At 31.3% G+C, this 17228-nt stretch overlaps 1 protein-coding gene across 1 annotated transcript; it reads left to right on the top strand.

The window, feature by feature from the left end:
* Positions 1-34: 34 nt before the first annotated feature.
* LOC127724741 (protein jagunal homolog 1-like) lies at positions 35-12865 on the top strand. Its single transcript, XM_052231837.1, has 2 exons — positions 35-186; positions 8607-12865. The coding sequence occupies exons 1-2, from the start codon at positions 98-100 to the stop codon at positions 9091-9093; spliced, it is 576 nt and encodes a 191-aa protein (XP_052087797.1). The 5' UTR covers positions 35-97; the 3' UTR covers positions 9094-12865.
* Positions 12866-17228: the final 4363 nt, after the last annotated feature.

The raw sequence follows: 17228 nt of genomic DNA, 5'->3' as shown, positions 1-17228 counted from the left end.
ATGTATAACACAATTATTTTCAACTACTTCAGCGATAACTCAACTTCCTATTTGATTTGTGTCAGGTTGTCCCGAATAATTACCACGTTTAGCCGAAATGGCATCCAAATATGGTTCTAGACCGACTGGTACAGATGGAAGTGACTTTTGGCACAGGGAGAGTGTTGCTTACAGACACAAAATGAGGTATTACAACCCGAATTAGTTATAGCAAACAACGCTTTTAACCAACAGCCGGTACTGGCTTGACTTTGCTTGGCCTCGTCATCACCTGTACATTCAACAGAAAAATATATCTTTTGCAAGTCAGTTTCCACCCTATTGAATGAGCCATAAAGAATAAAAATTACTGGTAGAATAATAAATGAAATTAGACAAGTCACAAATAAAAACGGATTTTATAATATTTATAACATGTATGATGAGATGTACAAAAAATGTATTATCAAAGTTATAACATGTATAATGAGTTCTGGTAATATACATTGTGTATTGCAAGTTCAGTTATTAACAGTTGAAGTCATGTCTGTAATCATCATTAGTTTTATCATTTACTGTATATATTATAGCAATAAGTATGCACTCTCCCCAGATGTGAACATTGAGTGAATAGAACATACACATTAAAATACTGGCATCTTGACAGTTGTCATGTGCATATACCTTTGTGCATATATATGCTAATTGTTCTAAGATATTGATTGCAGATATGTTTATTTCCAAATGGTAAGTAAAAACGATGAATGCAATATGATTTTAAAAGATAAGCTAATTACATTTTTTTTTTTACTAAAATTCTTAAGAATTTGAAAGATAATTCACATTAATAAAAACATTCATGAGTTCAAAGCTACAGAACATCAGTGTTGATTGATAATTTTATTTTCATCAAAGCAGTGTAGCAAAAATGAAATTACCATTTACAAGAAATGGGTAGGAGTTGGTGTGTCAACATTTAAAGAAAACCAGGAAAAAGGACACAATTTAAATTTAAATTTTACATTTTGTTTTGCCTTTTTTGGCTATTACCTGTATCTTGACTGAGAACTACAATAATAGAGAAAACTGTGAACAACAAAAATGATCAGCAAGATAAGACATACAAATAGGTAAACATATAACTGAATTTGTGGTTTGGCTTCTGATAAGAGTTACAAATGTATTGCCCCAAAATGATAGTTTTTGTTGCAAATATGGTATCTTGTAAAACTATATATATATATACAGTGTTCCAGCTAGGATTTGAAAATGGAGGTGTGTGCACGTGTATATTAAAAAAAGGCTCTTAAGGATGTACTTACGTCAGGTTTAGGAATTTTTATACAACCATATATTGGTATCGTCGTCGCCGTCATCGTCCAAAGACATTTGGTTTCTGGACAATAACTTTAGTATTAGTAAATAGAAATCTATGAAATTTAAACATAAGGTTTATAACCTCAAAAGGAAGGTTGGGATTGATTTTGGGGGTTATGGTCCCAACAGTTTAGGAATTAGGGCCAAAAAGGGGCCCAAATAAGCATCTTTCTAGTGTCATGACAATAACTTGTGGAACAGTGTATGGATCTCTCTGAAATTATACCACAAGTTTCCATACCACAAAGGGATGGTTAGGATTGGCTTTGGGGTTTATGGCTCAAACCGTTTAGGAATTAGGGGCAAAAAAGTGAGAGAAAGCAAGGGTGTCATGGTTAATGGACAATCACTTAAGTACAAATTACAGTGTAAAAGAGGTAATTCAAACACAACTTTGAATTACCTCCCTTACACTGCTTTTAAATTATGTATAAAGAATTTTTGTATTGTCTTGAGGTCATTAGCTGTCAATTCATTTTTAGAAGTTACTATTTTAATGATTTTAAAAATGCTGATTAACATGATTAAGGTAAATTAACTTTAGCTATGATTATGTTTGTCATTTTCTATTTTAAGCCTTTTACGATGTATTTAAATGGGTTATTATGGTTGCAAACTCTATTGGAAATTTGAATTGAAATTATGACCATAACTGAGGGAAAGAATTTTTTTTTGGAAAAAGGGGGAGGGGGGAGGTTAAAAAAATTGGTGGTGGGGGTGGAGGGGAATTTTTCTCCTCAAGATTTCAGAAATCAAAAAGAAAATCCTTCAAATTTATTTTTTTTGAAAAAAGGGGGGAGGGGGTCAATTCAAATCATATAACCAATTTTAAGTTCTTTGACTACAGTTATTCTGTGTCAGAAACCTATTATGTGTCAAATAATTAATTACATTCCAAATTCAGACCTGTATCAAGCGCGAATATTGTGTCCATTTTTGCCCCAACTGTTCAGGGTTGGACCTCTGCGGTCGTATCCAGCTGCGCTCGGCGAAGCAATTTATTATCAGATGTTTGGACTCCTTGGTTTTTTTCGTACTATACAGGATAAGATATAACACCCATTTTTCTTTTCATATAAGACCTTAATAGCTCATAAAAGGTTATTTACCAAAATCTAAGCCGTTTCTAGATTTCTTATCTTTTGATTTGAGACCCAAATAATACCAATGCAAATATAAGGTAAAAGACTGAGTCAGCCTTTTCCCGCCATTTTTTTAAACTTAAATATCTCGAAAAGAAGCTCCATAACCTATCAATATTTTAAGTTTATTTTGTTCCTTAACTAATGTTCTTCTGACTTGTAGTATCAATTTTAAATTCTAGATTTTTATACGACCGCAAATTTTTTTTATATTGGTATGACTTTGTCGGCGTCGTCCGAAGACACATTGATTTTCACACAATAACTTTAGTTTAAGTGAATGGATCTCTATGAAAGTTTACCAGAAGGTTCAATACCACAAAAGGAAGTTTGGGATTGATTTTAGGGGTTATGGTACCAACAGTTAAGGAATTAGGGGCCAAAAATATGCATTTTTGTAACTTCTAGACAATAACTTGTGTGTTAGTGTATGGATCTCTCTGAAATTGTTCCACAAGGTTCCATATCATAAAGGGAATGCTGGGATTGATTTTGGGGGTAATTGCCTAAAAGTTTTAGGAACTAGGGGTCAAAAAAGGGGCAAAAAACAAGCATTTTTCTAGTTTCATGACAATAACTTGTATGTAAGTGTATGGATCTTTCTGAAATTGTACTACAAGGTTCCATATCACAAAGGGAAAGCTGGAATTGAGTTTGTGGGTAATTGTCAAAATGTTTAGGAATAAGGGGCCAAAAAACAAGCATTTACAGTTTCCAGACAATAACTTGTGTTCAAGTGTATGGATCTCTCTGAAATTGTACTGCAAGGTACCATACCACAAAGGGAAGGCTGGGATTGAGTTTGGGGTAGATGAATCATAAGGGGGTTCAAAAAATTGGGGGAGGGATTTTTTTTATGCCCCCGCCGTACCGGAGGGGGCATTAAGTTTTACCCTTGTCCGTCTGTACGTACGTACGTACGTACGTACGTCCCGAAATTGGTTTCCGTTCTCTAACTTGAGTTTGCCTCAACCAAATGTAATGAAACTTATACACAATGCTTATTACCACAAAACACAGATCAAGTTTGAATTTTGGTGGCGTCACTTTAACCGATCTAGAGTTATGCCCCTTTATAAAAGGAAATATTGCATAATTTTTAGTTTCCGTTCTCTAACTTAAGTTTGCCTCAACCAAATGTTATGAAACTTATACACAATGCTTATTACCACAAAACACAGATCAAGTTTGAATTTTGGTGGTGTCACTTTAACCGATCTAGAGTTATGCCCCTTTATAAAAGGAAAAATTGCAAAATTTTTATTTTCTTCTAAATATCAAGTTTATATAATATATTTTTAAAATTGGAGTTATCTTCCTTTGACCATGATTATAGTTGAATCAACTACAATCAATGCTTTATACAATGCAATGTTTAATTTTGACTACCACTGATAAAACACAGATCAAGTTGAATTTGGGTAGTGTCACTTTAACCATTATTGAGTTATGCCCCTTTATAAATAGAAAGATTGCAAAATTTTTTAGTTTCCATTCTGTAACTGAAGTTTTCCCCAGCCAAAGATTGTGAAACCTATACACAATATTCATTCCAACAAAACTCAGTAAAGATCAAGTACATTTTTTTTGTTTCAGTTCTCTAACTTGAGTTTGCCTCAACCAAATGTTATGAAACTTATACACAATGCTAATTACTACATAATACAGATTAAGTACAAAATTAGGTGGCAACACTTTTACCATTCTAGAGTTATGTCCCATTATAAACATAAAAATTGCTGAATTTTTTAGTTTGTCTCATCCAAATGTTGTAAAACTTATACACAACCGTTCTAGAGTTATGCATCATTACAAATAGAAAAATTGCTGAATTTTTAGTTTCTGTTCTCTACTTAAGTTAGCCTCAACCAAATGTTATGAGACTTACACACAATGCTTATTACCACAAAACTCAGATCAAGTTCAAATTTGGGTAGTGTCACTTTTACCGTTCTTCAGTTATGTCCCTTTATAACTATATGATATGCAAGCGGGGGCATCATCTGTGTCCACATGTGGACACTATCCACATTTATTTTCTTTATAATTTTCCATTTTAAGTTGGTTATTTTTGATTTTTATATTTATATAAAAGCAAATAATAATGATATGCTTTGATTTCATAAAAAATTGAAAGATTGGGGTTCTTTGATATGCTAAGTCTAACTGTGTATTTAGATTCTTAATTTTTGGTCTCGTTTTCAAAGTGGTCTACATTAAGGTCCAAAGGGTCCAAAATTAAACTTAGTTTGATTATAACAAAAATTGAATTCTTGGGGTTTTTGATATATGCTGAATCTAACCATGTATGTATTTAGATTTTGGATATTGGGCCATAATATTAGGTAAATTAAAATTTTTTAAGTTCTTAGACCACATTCATTCTGTGTCAGGAATTTATTTTTCTTTAAAATTTTCCATTTTAAATTGGTTATTTCTGATTTATATATAAAAGCAAATAATAATGATATGGTTTGAATAGGTGAATTAAAATTTTATAAGTTCTTAGACCACATTCATTCTGTGTCAGAAACCTATGCTGTGTCAAATATTTAATCACAATCCAAATTCAGAGCTGTATCAAGCTTGAATGTTGTGACCATACTTGCCCCAACTGTTCAGGGTTCGACCTCTGCGGTCGTATCAAGCTGCGCCCAAGGGAGCTTTTTATTAAAATTTCACCTAAGTACATCCATAAGAGCGTTCCCCCATGAAAAGGGGCATTAACTATACATGTAAAATGTACTTATTTCTTTGTATTATGAACTATAATACTTCATGCGCATTCACAATCATTTAATTTACAATAATATTTAAAGAACCATGATCATATCTTTCTAAACAATGTAGAAAGATATGACCAGTGTTCATTAAATTTATTAATGGCATTATGGGAATAACTGCCAATGCTACATGAATCTTTGCATAAATATGTACTATATAGAAATAAGAAGATTTGGTATGATTGCCAATGAGACAACTCTCCACCAGATATGCCATTATGATTGTCAATGAGACAACTCTCCACCAGATATGCCATTATGATTGCCAATGAGACAACTCTCCACTAGATATGCCATTAAGATTGCCAATGAGACAAATCTCCACCAGATATGCCATTAGGATTGCCAATGAGACAACTCTCCATCAGATATGCCTTTATGAATATCTGTTGCATTATCAGACTAAAAAGAAATGGAGGATATACATTATCCATTGATCACATGTATATTAAATGTACATGTATTTCTATACCATTATAATTTGGTTTGAAGTGAAATAAAGAAGAGAATATAGACTTGTATCTTTACTGTAATTTTAGGGAAGTGTTTAGATTGCATGATGAAGCATCATTCAATTATGCTACTGTTCAAATTCAACAACATTGAAAATAGTCTCTATAATCTTTTCTGAAGGCATTTAAAAAGGTCAGGAAATCTGAAATCATTTACCAAAAATAACTTTTATTAGCGCTTTAAAAGATCTAAATTATAGATAACATTCTTAAACAATTTTGCATTCAATTTCAATGTTTAGATTTTTTATCTTTAATAAAAAAAAAAAATTAGGAGTATAAAAGGGGAAATAACTCTATATAATATTTGTTGACCTATGCAAGTGTATTCCCTCAGGCTGAGATTATTGAAGTTTTATTAACAGTTATATGTTTGAGACCCAACCTGTAAAAGTAAATTGAGCCAATCCAAGTAATTACAGAGGTTTAGAAGATTTTTTGTACCTCAGTGGTCTTTTGTTCCAGTAAATGTTCAACCATTACTTTATGACCAGTAATTTAGCAGTCTTTAATTACATGATGAGTATTACAAAATTCTTACATCTACACTGGTCATTTGGTCCAGTAATTGATGAATTTTTACTGGACCAAACCATTTATTACTGGATATTGCCACATGTCTGACGGACTTGCCTGAGTTGGGAATGACTGAAATTAACTGGTAGACATGTCACAATTAAATCAGGTATCTTTTAATTAGCTATGGAAACATCTGGTGAATGGTTGATGATTAGGGGGAAAAAGGTCGTTCTATTTTTTTACTCTTTCCTTACTTGAAAAAGCACAGGGTGCAAAAATTCAGGGGGGGGGGCAGGGAACAGTGCCCCTTTTTTCCTCCTCCCTTGGACACTGATATACATAACACTGATATATATACTTCGTGTATTGTGATTAGTCGTCCTTGTTCAATACCTGCGAGAAGGTAACACCACAGACACTTGCCTCTGAAAAAAATTCAAGTATATAGGTAATTTCTTTTTCATAGACAAGTGCCTGTGGGTAACACCACCCAAAACAAAAGCTGATTTTTATCAGCTATAGTTAGAGGAGGGGATAAGACGTCTGTGCAATGCTAGGCAGTGTTGCCATAGAAGTGAGACATGAAAAGTACAGGTTACAGCCCCGGTCCTTATGGTACTGACTACTATATCTTCCAAGGCTTATCACTAGGTTTGTTAGTTAAAAAAAAAAAGAGTGCAGTGAAGTGATTGTTCTTTAGATCCTACCCAGTCAATGTTAAATATTTTAGTTACAATATTATGTCAATACCTAACTTGTCAAGAAAATTTTGTTTTTATTAAAAATTACTTAAGAAATTAATGGTGTACATGGTGTATGAATCTGTTATAAAAATTGGTTCAACCACAAATGTACAATCATGTACAAATGAAGATAAATCCAACTCTAATTTATAATGTGTTTAATAAATGTCACAAAGTTGCAAAATGAAAACAATCTTTACCCTTCAGTGCTCACAAGCACTTTGATTTTAAATGTATTCTCAAAGTGAACCTGTATCAAACTTGGTCAAAATTGATAATATATACATATTGTGGGCTTTCATTTGAAATAATATTGTTTAAACATCAATGGTGCTTTTATTCTATTTGATTAATTTAAAACTCGGATATTAACTAGAAAAACAATGTCTCAACTGAATTCATCGGCAAGGAGATTTATTATAAACAAACAATACCATGTAACTTTTTCCCCGCACTTGGAGGGCTTGTAAAGTTATAAGAGGGCTAGTAGAATGATAATTTAACTAGCCCTGCAGGCTAGTACAGAAATTTAGTTAGTGTCAAACCCTGATGTTAACATAAAAATTTGTGCTCTACACAAATGCCATAGAAGCTTTTGAAAATTCATGCAGTGCAATTAATTTACACACAGTTAATTTTATAACGATCAGCTTTTTATTTGTGATGCTACTGAATATCTTTATTTTTGCACATGTGTTTTGTAACAGAATCCAGTCTAAAAAAAAACAAAGGAAAATCTTACAACATTATCAGACCTGCTGGCAAAATGTTGAAAAATACTACATTGTAATTTATGAAAAAATATACATTTGGAGAAAAGAATATCTATGACTATTGAAAGTCTGTTCGATAATACATTGTATAATGAAAGTGTCAAGCAGAAATTTTCGGTTCTTTTAATTTAGTTAAAATTTGCTTAGGCCCAAAATATATAGTTCTGTTTCCTGCCTCTCAACTGTAACAAATCATTTAATGGATCTTTTTTGGTTAAGAATGGTCAAAATGCAGATATTTTTGTTACACATTGTTAAAAGTCCAGAATATTTTCACATATAGTCATCTATGTAAAACATTTTTTTTACCGGCCTGCCCTATTTTTTTCTAACAGAAGGCAGAATACAAGGATTTATATTTTTTGCCTTATATATATCTTTGACTGTTATCCACTTCAAAATTTCCCTTAGCAATATTATTAGATTGAAGTAGCCATCATATGCAGTTAATCATATTATACCGTCACTTTGATTAGACCATTTTTATGGGAGTTATGGGGCTCTTCCCATATTTTGACTATCATACCACAATGATACATTATGACACACAATTTAAATCCTCATTTAAACAGTGCAGATGACATTTTGCTTTGGCGTATATGTAACAATTATGTTCAATCAGAATATTGAATTAATACACACATAATATGACCTTATTATTTTCACACAAAAATGAAAAATCAAACTGACGTCTGAAATCTTTCAGTTTTATTTATTTAACTTAAACTGTCTAAAAATTTCTTGCAAATCTAAAGATGCATTTTCTTTAAACTTTCAGTTCCATAAACAAAGCCAGATTGAGAATGGATTTAGTGTTGCAAGTTGTTCTGTGTGTTCTGATGACAGTTAGAATCCTTCCAGCTTTAGTTTCATTAGTTGGTGTTGGACCAGTTAAACAGTTACGGAAATGGGATCTGCCTGCTCCAAGACCCTGGGAATACATGTGGAGCGTCAGCATCATAGCAGCAGTATTAGGACTTAGATCAATACCTAAAAATGAAGGTTTTCTGTTAAAGCAGTACATGATCGGAACAGTTGTATTTGGACTTTTACCAATCATTTATGGCATTGTTGACCAAATAGATGATTTATATGCATATTTAAATGAAAAAAGATGGAATGCCCAGATTTTTGGATATCCAGCTGTAATTATCTGGTTTATGTTTTTAACAGCTGCTATACAGCTACATGGATTTGGACTTTATTTTTCACTGCAACTATTGAAATCATGGAAGGTAAACAGAACAGACAAAAAGTTGCGTTAACATTGGCACAGTTTTAGCATATATATAGTTAAATTTATAGAATGTTTTACAAACTATGTGCCATTTAGATATCTCTGAATGATCTTTTTCACCATGAATGTTAATTATAAAAAGTTTCTCTTAAAAGTTTTAAACATATATAGATGTATTATCTTTAATGTTTGTTTGTCAAAAAGTCAAAATTTCACAGAAGTTATAATGTACAAAATAAAAATGTTTTACTGTTGTCCATGTTGCTTAGTTAAAGACTACTTTAAAGTTTTTGTCTTTAGTAATCTTAGAAAAATAATGACATAACCCCCAAGCTGTTGTATACATGTCATTGGACCGGCGCGGGATGCTTGTGCTATTTGATAGGTCATTTGCGCTTTTTCAAATGGACATTTGTGCTTTTTCTACAGGACATTTGTGCTTTTTTTACAGGACATATGAGCTTTATCAACTTAAATTTCAATTATCATGGTTAAAAGTATCCAACTTATATCCAAAACACAGCACATTCATATGTCTATATACAGATTAAAGTTTTCCTTTTCTTTCTTTAGTTGTGTTACTTTTCCGCTGACCAATATCCCACAGGAATCTAAAATATTTCGCCTTATAAAAGCCATGAATCTTTCTTTAAAGTCCACATGAACAGCAGGTGGTTAAAAACATTAATTTCGATCCCCACAAATTTAAACAAGCTTTGATAAACTATGATGGAAGAGTTTCTTGATCTTTCCAGTTGTTATAAAGTTGCTTAAAATTTAGTGCAAAATTTTGAATGCCTCATCCATAAAATTTTGTTTTATCTTTGTTTTACATGAATACAGTTTTTGTGATTTTAATATGGTCTGTACGGGTAAACTTTCAAAAAATGTGTGACTTCTAAGTAAAATCTGGTTAAGATTACAGGTAAACTTTTATAGTTAAAAAGCGCAAATGTCCAGTCAATTTAGTTCAGGTGTATCAAAGTGTAAAGCGCAAATGTCCTTTTAGTGTTAGATGTAAAAAAGCGCAAACATCCCACACCCTTTTGGACCTATTCAAGATATTTTTTTTCTAAGCACACATAACTCCTATATACAGATATATGCATTTATTTAATGAGCTTCATTAAAGTATTCCAGTTATGTTTTGTTTACATATCGATGTACTTAGTTATTTGTTTATTTCCTTGAAATTTTATATATGTAGTTTTTATCATGGAATTATGGGTTATATATATAATGTATGTGTGGGAAAATAAAAAAGTACAGTGACTTGATCTTCGTTTAAAAATTTAACTGTACTTTTTGTATTTTGTAAAATCAGCAGTTTGTAATTTGTAAAATTAGCAGTACATATATGTAACTTTGATAGTAAAGCATGTTTATACATGTATCAATCTTCACAGTGTATATAGTCAAATTTTTATTCAGGACGAAATATTGGTTTTAGACATCCTCAGTTCCAACAATTGAAAGAAACTTGCTTTTGATTCTTTTTTTTCCCCCTAATTTGAGAGCTTTGTTATATAATCTAAAGTTTCTGAAATTTTAATGATTGCAATACACCTTATCACTATTTAGTCCATTACTGAAAAAACAGTCATTTAGACAACTTCCTCTTTGGGTCAAATTTTGCAAAAACAAAGGTCATCAGCAATGAGCTGAGCGAGGAAAAAGTTTGGAAAGTGAACATTATAAAATTTTGATAGTTTATGAAGCAATTTTTAAAAGACAAATTAAAGTCATTAAACATGTTTTGTTTGATGTGTTTACGATGGTTTAAACATGTCTGTATGAAAAGTTTTATGCACAATATATTGTTTGAACAAGGCCTCAGATAGCTTTGACTGGTTTGAAAAAGTTGTGTAAAGTTTAAAGTTAGGGCCGAATACTATGTTCTGTAACTTTTGCTAGTATCATAATAACATTAAGGTAGCTGGTGTGTCTAAATATTCAACGACATAATTTTCCTTAAACTTCTGTAAAAGACTTCTAGGTCAATGTTCTTTCAAATTTCAATATAAAACTAAAAACTGTGGTTATTAAAATACATTGAAATTAACGAAATCGGGGCTATTTTATGTTGGTAATATAGGGGAGAAAATTCAATGCTAGAATTCCTTTATATTAATAATTCTGAAATATCAAATAAAAAACGGGGTCACAGGCCTTATTTTCTTGAAAAAAACAAAACAAATTGTCCTATCAAATTCAGTTTAATTATCTGTCCTTGATTTTAAAAGGATTTGTTCTAAGAATTTTAAATCCACTTTTCGACACTTAATTTTTAGATAGTTTGATATTTTTGTTGTATATTGAATGATGATTGGTAAAAACAAATTTAAAACAAAAAAGTATTTTTGCAACATGCCCAGAATGGATGCTCAGAACAAGACACCTGATCTACTTTAAGTTCATCTTCTAAGATTGATATTACAAATGTATATTAGACATTCAAAACCTAAAATATCTTTAAACTTATTGCCATTCACAGTCAGTATCAGTCAATATAATTTTAGAACTTATCCAGATTGGCATAAGTAGCAATAAGGTGTAATGATAAAAATTTAAAGCCCTTGTAGCGACTTCATCTGTTGTCAAATTTTCTTGAAAGGACAACATCAAAAGATTGATGTAGGATAAAGAACTTAATTTATGTAGTTTGGGGATGGGGGTTAAACTCTCTTCCAAGTTTTGTTATCTATTTTCATGACTTTGATTTTCTGGTTAAAGAAATAAGTATCAAAGTTTTGTCCTAAATGTGTTAGCTTTTGCTATCATATCGTTCAGGAAAGTCAATATTTAGGGTGAGATTATTTGAACAAAAGTGTAAAATGGTACATGTACATGTATCTACGTCATTTAAATGCTAAATAATTGGCAAGTTTGAAAGATAAGAGTCACAGTGAACCACAATACATGTACAGTTCAACACAGATACCATTTATGTCTGAATTGATGGAACGACTAATTTTAAGTAATATGAACAGAGTTTCTGGTATGATGGAAACTTAAATTAGATGACAAAAGGACATTTAAATGAGATGGTAGAGTTATGAATATTTAGTTTTTTTTTATTTTCCAGGAGTTTCCATTTGTTACTTGATTTTGTTATACATTTTTTTTGTACATGTAACATGATTTTGTGTATTAAATTTGTTCTTTCAGAATCAGTAAATACTATCTTTCTTCCACATATGTTAACTTTTTTCGCACTGCTGAATTTCTAATGAGAGTTGTTACTGTTAACGTCACTACAAGTACATGTAGAAAAACTTTCTGCAAATTAGAGCATAGTAGTACATTTCTGAAGATTTGGATTAAATAGAGGATTTTATTTTAAAAGAAAGTTTAAAAATACTGGTACAAATATTTTCTAATTTTTCAATTCCTAGTTGTATCATTGTAATTTTGGAAAATGATGTCTTGGGGTTATGCTTTTAGTAAAAGTGTTCTTCACACTTGTAATTATTTTTCCCAGTTTAATAAATGTGAACAAAATGATAATTTTGATATTAATTGTAAGTTTTGTAAATTTGTTATATAAATTGGGAGTGCATAGAAAAAACGTGTATTGTTTTAAATGTGTGAAATTCCTATTTATTTCCTACGATTTTGTATGTTGTAAATGTGTGAGGTGATATTACAATCAAAATTATTTTGCTCATTGTTTACCATTGTGGAAGCAGTATTACTGTCATAAGAATAAAACCAATGAAAGGAATGTTATTTGTGCAATATAAAGCCACTGCCATTCTGTGGAAGGTACTGTTGATTTTCAATTAAAATTATTCAATATTCATGGACTTTTCTATAAAAAACCTATTATATTCGAACTTATATTATTGATCATGACTTTTTAGCTCACCTGGCCGAAAGAGCTACGTATACAAGTCTACGGGATGTATTATGGTATACCATTGTCTGTTGTTGTCAACATGTCGTACAATAACTCAAAAACGCTTTAATTAATTTGCATGCAACTTTGGTGAATTGTTTATATCTATTGACGTGAGCTCCCTTTCAATTTTTATAAATTTTAGATTTTACGTTTTCGAGTTATTGGGTTTTATTCATTAAACAAGAGGCTGTCAAAATGACAGCAAATCGGATTTCCTGAAGAGGTCGAACCCTGAACAGTTGAGCAAGTATGGACACTATATTTAAGCTTAAAACAGCTCTGAATTTGGATTGTGATTGAATATTTGACACAGCATAGGTTTGTGACACAAAATGAATGTGGTCAAAGAACTGAAAAATTTGAAATTGAACATTTACCTATTATGGTTCAATATGCAAAATCTTAAGTACATTGTTAGAATCAGCATATCAAAGAACCCAAAGAATTCAATTTTTGATGAAATAAAACAAAAGTTTAATTTAGGACCCTTTGGACCTCAATGTGGACCAATTTGATAAAGGAGCCCACAATCCAAAATCTCTAAATACATGGTTAGATTCAGCATTTGGAAGAACCCTATATATATTTAATTTATGTTGAAATGAAACACAGTTTAATGTTATCCATATAATTTTCTGTTCAAAGGGAAATCACTAAAACTGAATAAATTATAAACACATAGTTCTCTAAAATTAGATATGATTTAACCACTATTTTCTTAAATTAGATATGATGTTACACAATGTATATCTATTTTCAAATTATAATCATATATAATTAATAGTTCCAAATATTTTTTCTTTCATTTGTCACAAACTAATACAGATCTGCAACATATCTATCAGTGTTAACAACTTTATCTACACAATGTAATGTAATGAAATATATCCTTTAATAAAAATAGATTATTATCTAATTAAAGGAGTTCACTTCATCAAAAAAAAATTATATATATAGCATTTAGAAAATTAGTTTATACAGAATAACAAACAAACCTACCAGAAAATTCTTCAAACAATTTACCAAAGAAAAGAGAGAAAAAAATCCAAAATGTCTTTTTAAAATCCTTTAAAAAATGAGTGACTTCCTTTTGAACAGAATGGAGTAATTAATAAGAATTTCATCAAAAATTGAATTCTTGGGAAAGGGCTATAACTCAACAACGAGAAAAGCTAAAATTGTGAAAATTGAACTTGACCTTCATTTAGTCACAGAAAACAACATATCTAAATTTGAAAAAATTTCTTCAAAGTGTTTTCATGTTAATGAAAGGACATTGTTTGGCAGCTGCAGCCTGCCCGCCCGTTGTACATCCCCAAATCAATAATCCATTTTTCGAAAATCCGGTTAAAAAGGGGGATTTTCCAGTTTTCGGACAATAACTCAAAAACGCTTTGAGCAGTTTTCATGAAACTTTGGTGAATTGTTTGGATCTATTAATGTAAACTCCCTTTCAATTTTTATAAATTTTAGATATTATGTTTCCGTGTTATTGGATTTTATTGATACTTTATTGACCATTTTTATAAAGTTTTTTGCAGGAACTATGGCAGATAGAAACTTCAAACAGCCAAAATTTTCAGCAAAGCAAGACATACAAATGAGCCAACATGACAGAAAATTTTAATAGATCCCTTACAGGAGTTATTTCCCTTGAAAGATTTTATTTTACCAATTTAGTAATATAGATATCTTGACAGAGAGAAACTTTATATAACAAAATAGTTCAGAAAGTAAGACCTTCAAATAAGTCAAGACCTATAAATGAGACATGACTGAAATCATCAATTGATCTCTTATAAGAGTTATTGCCCTTGAAAGATGATTTTTTTACCCTTTTTTTTTGGTTTCTTACATGACATTTAGACCTTACAATTATTCTGTCCACCAAAGATAACTTTTGCCTTTTAGTATCAAAAGAAATTACCCATTGCATCCAAGAAACTGTTCTAATCATGAAGACTTATTGGTGACATAAAAATGAGGTCAAGTTCAAAGAACCCTGTCAGACAGACATGTTCACCTTACAATCATTCTATATACCTAATTAATATAGTTCGACATATTGCTTACTATATATATGCAACAAACCCGATCACATAAACTAATTGTTCACCAATGAACAATGGAAATTAAGAAATAAGGTCAGATGAACATGAAAACTTTGCAATCATTCTATACAACTAGTACAGTTAACCTATTGCTTATAGTAGCAAAGAAAGACTATAGGCTTATAGTATCTAAGAAAGACTATCACAAACATTTAATGTTGATCACTCTCCATGAAATGAATTCAAAGTCAGGTGAACACTGTCTGACTGTTTGTTTACCTAGCAATGATTCTATATTCCAAATATACTTGTTTATTACTCATAATCAATGAAAAATGATCATTAAACCATGAAATTTGTTTTGTGAAAGGAAAAAAATCTTTCGAATATACATGGTACATTGTAACAATAATACAATACTTGTAGGACATAAGATCAGACATTTGTCGAAAAAGACCATTGGACGAATTCGTCCATTATTCACATTTCTTGATCCTTGTCACATTTTTGCTGATTGGTCTATTTTTTCTGTATCTGCAGTGAGGGTTTACCAGTCTCTTTATCTATGGAACCAATCAAAAAGTCCTCAAGTTAACCCCGAAACAAAACAGACTCATTGTGATGTCTGATGTTACAAAATTTACTTCAATTCCCAAACAGTATCTATAACAAAGATTGGTCATATTTAAGTAAAATAAATGGGTAATGTGTCCATGGGACACAGATAATGCCCTCTCTTGCATAAAACGTTATAAAGGGACATAACTCAAGAACTGTAACAGTGATGCTACCCAAATTGGTACTTGATCTGAGTTTTGTTGTAACAAGTATTGTGTATAAGTTTCATAACATTTGGTTGAGGCAAACTTAAGTTAGAGAACTGAAACAAAATTCTGCAATTTTTCCTTTTGTAAAGGGGCATAAATCTAGAAAGGTAAAAGTGACGCCACCCAAATTCAAACAAAATCTGTGTTTTGTGGTAGTAAGCTTTGTGTATAAGTTTCATAAAATTTGGTTGAGGCAAACTTAAGTTAGAGAACGAAAACCAATTTCGGGACATAGACGTACAGATGGACAAGGGTAAAAATTAATGCCACCTCCGCTACGGCGGGGGCATAAAAATAATAAATTAAAGCAATCAAAATACCTTTCCTTCCATCAGTTTTATGTTATAAGAATATTTTGAATTTAAATTAATTGACTTGTTTCAAACTGCATTTGATGTCAATTTTTTAAACAAACAAATAAATCAAGATAAATCTGTCAGTTATAGCTAATTAATTTACCAGGAGACAAGGTTTAAAGTTTCAAAATAGAAGGTCACAGACCATTGAACACCACTAATTTGAACCCCTGTCTATACCAAATGATCTATCTTCAGAAAGATTCAATGAGCATAAATTTAGTATTGATTGACTTACAAATTGCTGATAAAACAAGAGTGTGCATGCTGAAATGTCTTGCCTGTTTTACTCATCATTGAATTCATATTGAATTTTGTAATATGAAGGTTTTACTAGAAGTATCACATAAACTTAACATTATCAATGTTCTATAAAAATGGTGTCCCAGTCAGATGAACCATGCCAGACAGACTTGTAAGGTACCAAATATAGTGGTCATATTGCTAATAGTACCCGAGAAACAGATCAAACCGCAAAATATTAACATTGACCAATGAAACATGAAAATGAGGCCAAGGTCCTATCAGCTCTGCCAGACAGACATGTACACCTTACAATCATTCCATACACTGAATATAGCTGACCTATTGCTCATAGTATCTGATAAACAGACAAAATAACAAAAACTCATCATTGACCAATGAACCACGAAAATGAGGTCAAGGTCATATAAACCCTCCCAGACAGACATGCACTCCTAGCAATTGTTCCATACACTAAATATAATTGATCTATTGCTTATAATAACTGAGAAATAGACCAAACCATAAAAACTAAAGATTGTCTACTGAACCATGAAAATGAGGTGAAGGTCAAATGAAACCGGCCAGTCAGACATGTACACCTTACAATCATTCAATACACCAAATATAGTTGACCAATTGCTTGTAGTATCTGAGATACGGAATTGACCACGCAACTTAAACCTTGATCGCTGATCCATGAAATGAGGTCAAGGTCAATTGAAAACTGTCTGATGGGCATGAGAACCTTGCACGGTACGCACATACCAAATATAGTCATCCTA

Source organism: Mytilus californianus, unplaced genomic scaffold (assembly GCF_021869535.1).
Source record: "Mytilus californianus isolate M0D057914Y unplaced genomic scaffold, xbMytCali1.0.p SCAF_14, whole genome shotgun sequence".
Classification (NCBI taxonomy): domain Eukaryota; kingdom Metazoa; phylum Mollusca; class Bivalvia; order Mytilida; family Mytilidae; genus Mytilus; species Mytilus californianus.
This window is presented reverse-complemented; position numbering and strand designations above follow the sequence as displayed.

Excerpts from the sequence above, each read along its gene's own strand:
- LOC127724741 (XM_052231837.1), top strand. The coding sequence starts at position 98 with ATGGCATCCAAATATGGTTCTAGACCGACTGGTACAGATGGAAGTGAC. Across the intron at positions 187-8,606 it reads GCTTACAGACACAAAATGAG|TTCCATAAACAAAGCCAGAT; the intron begins GTATTACAACCC and ends TTAAACTTTCAG.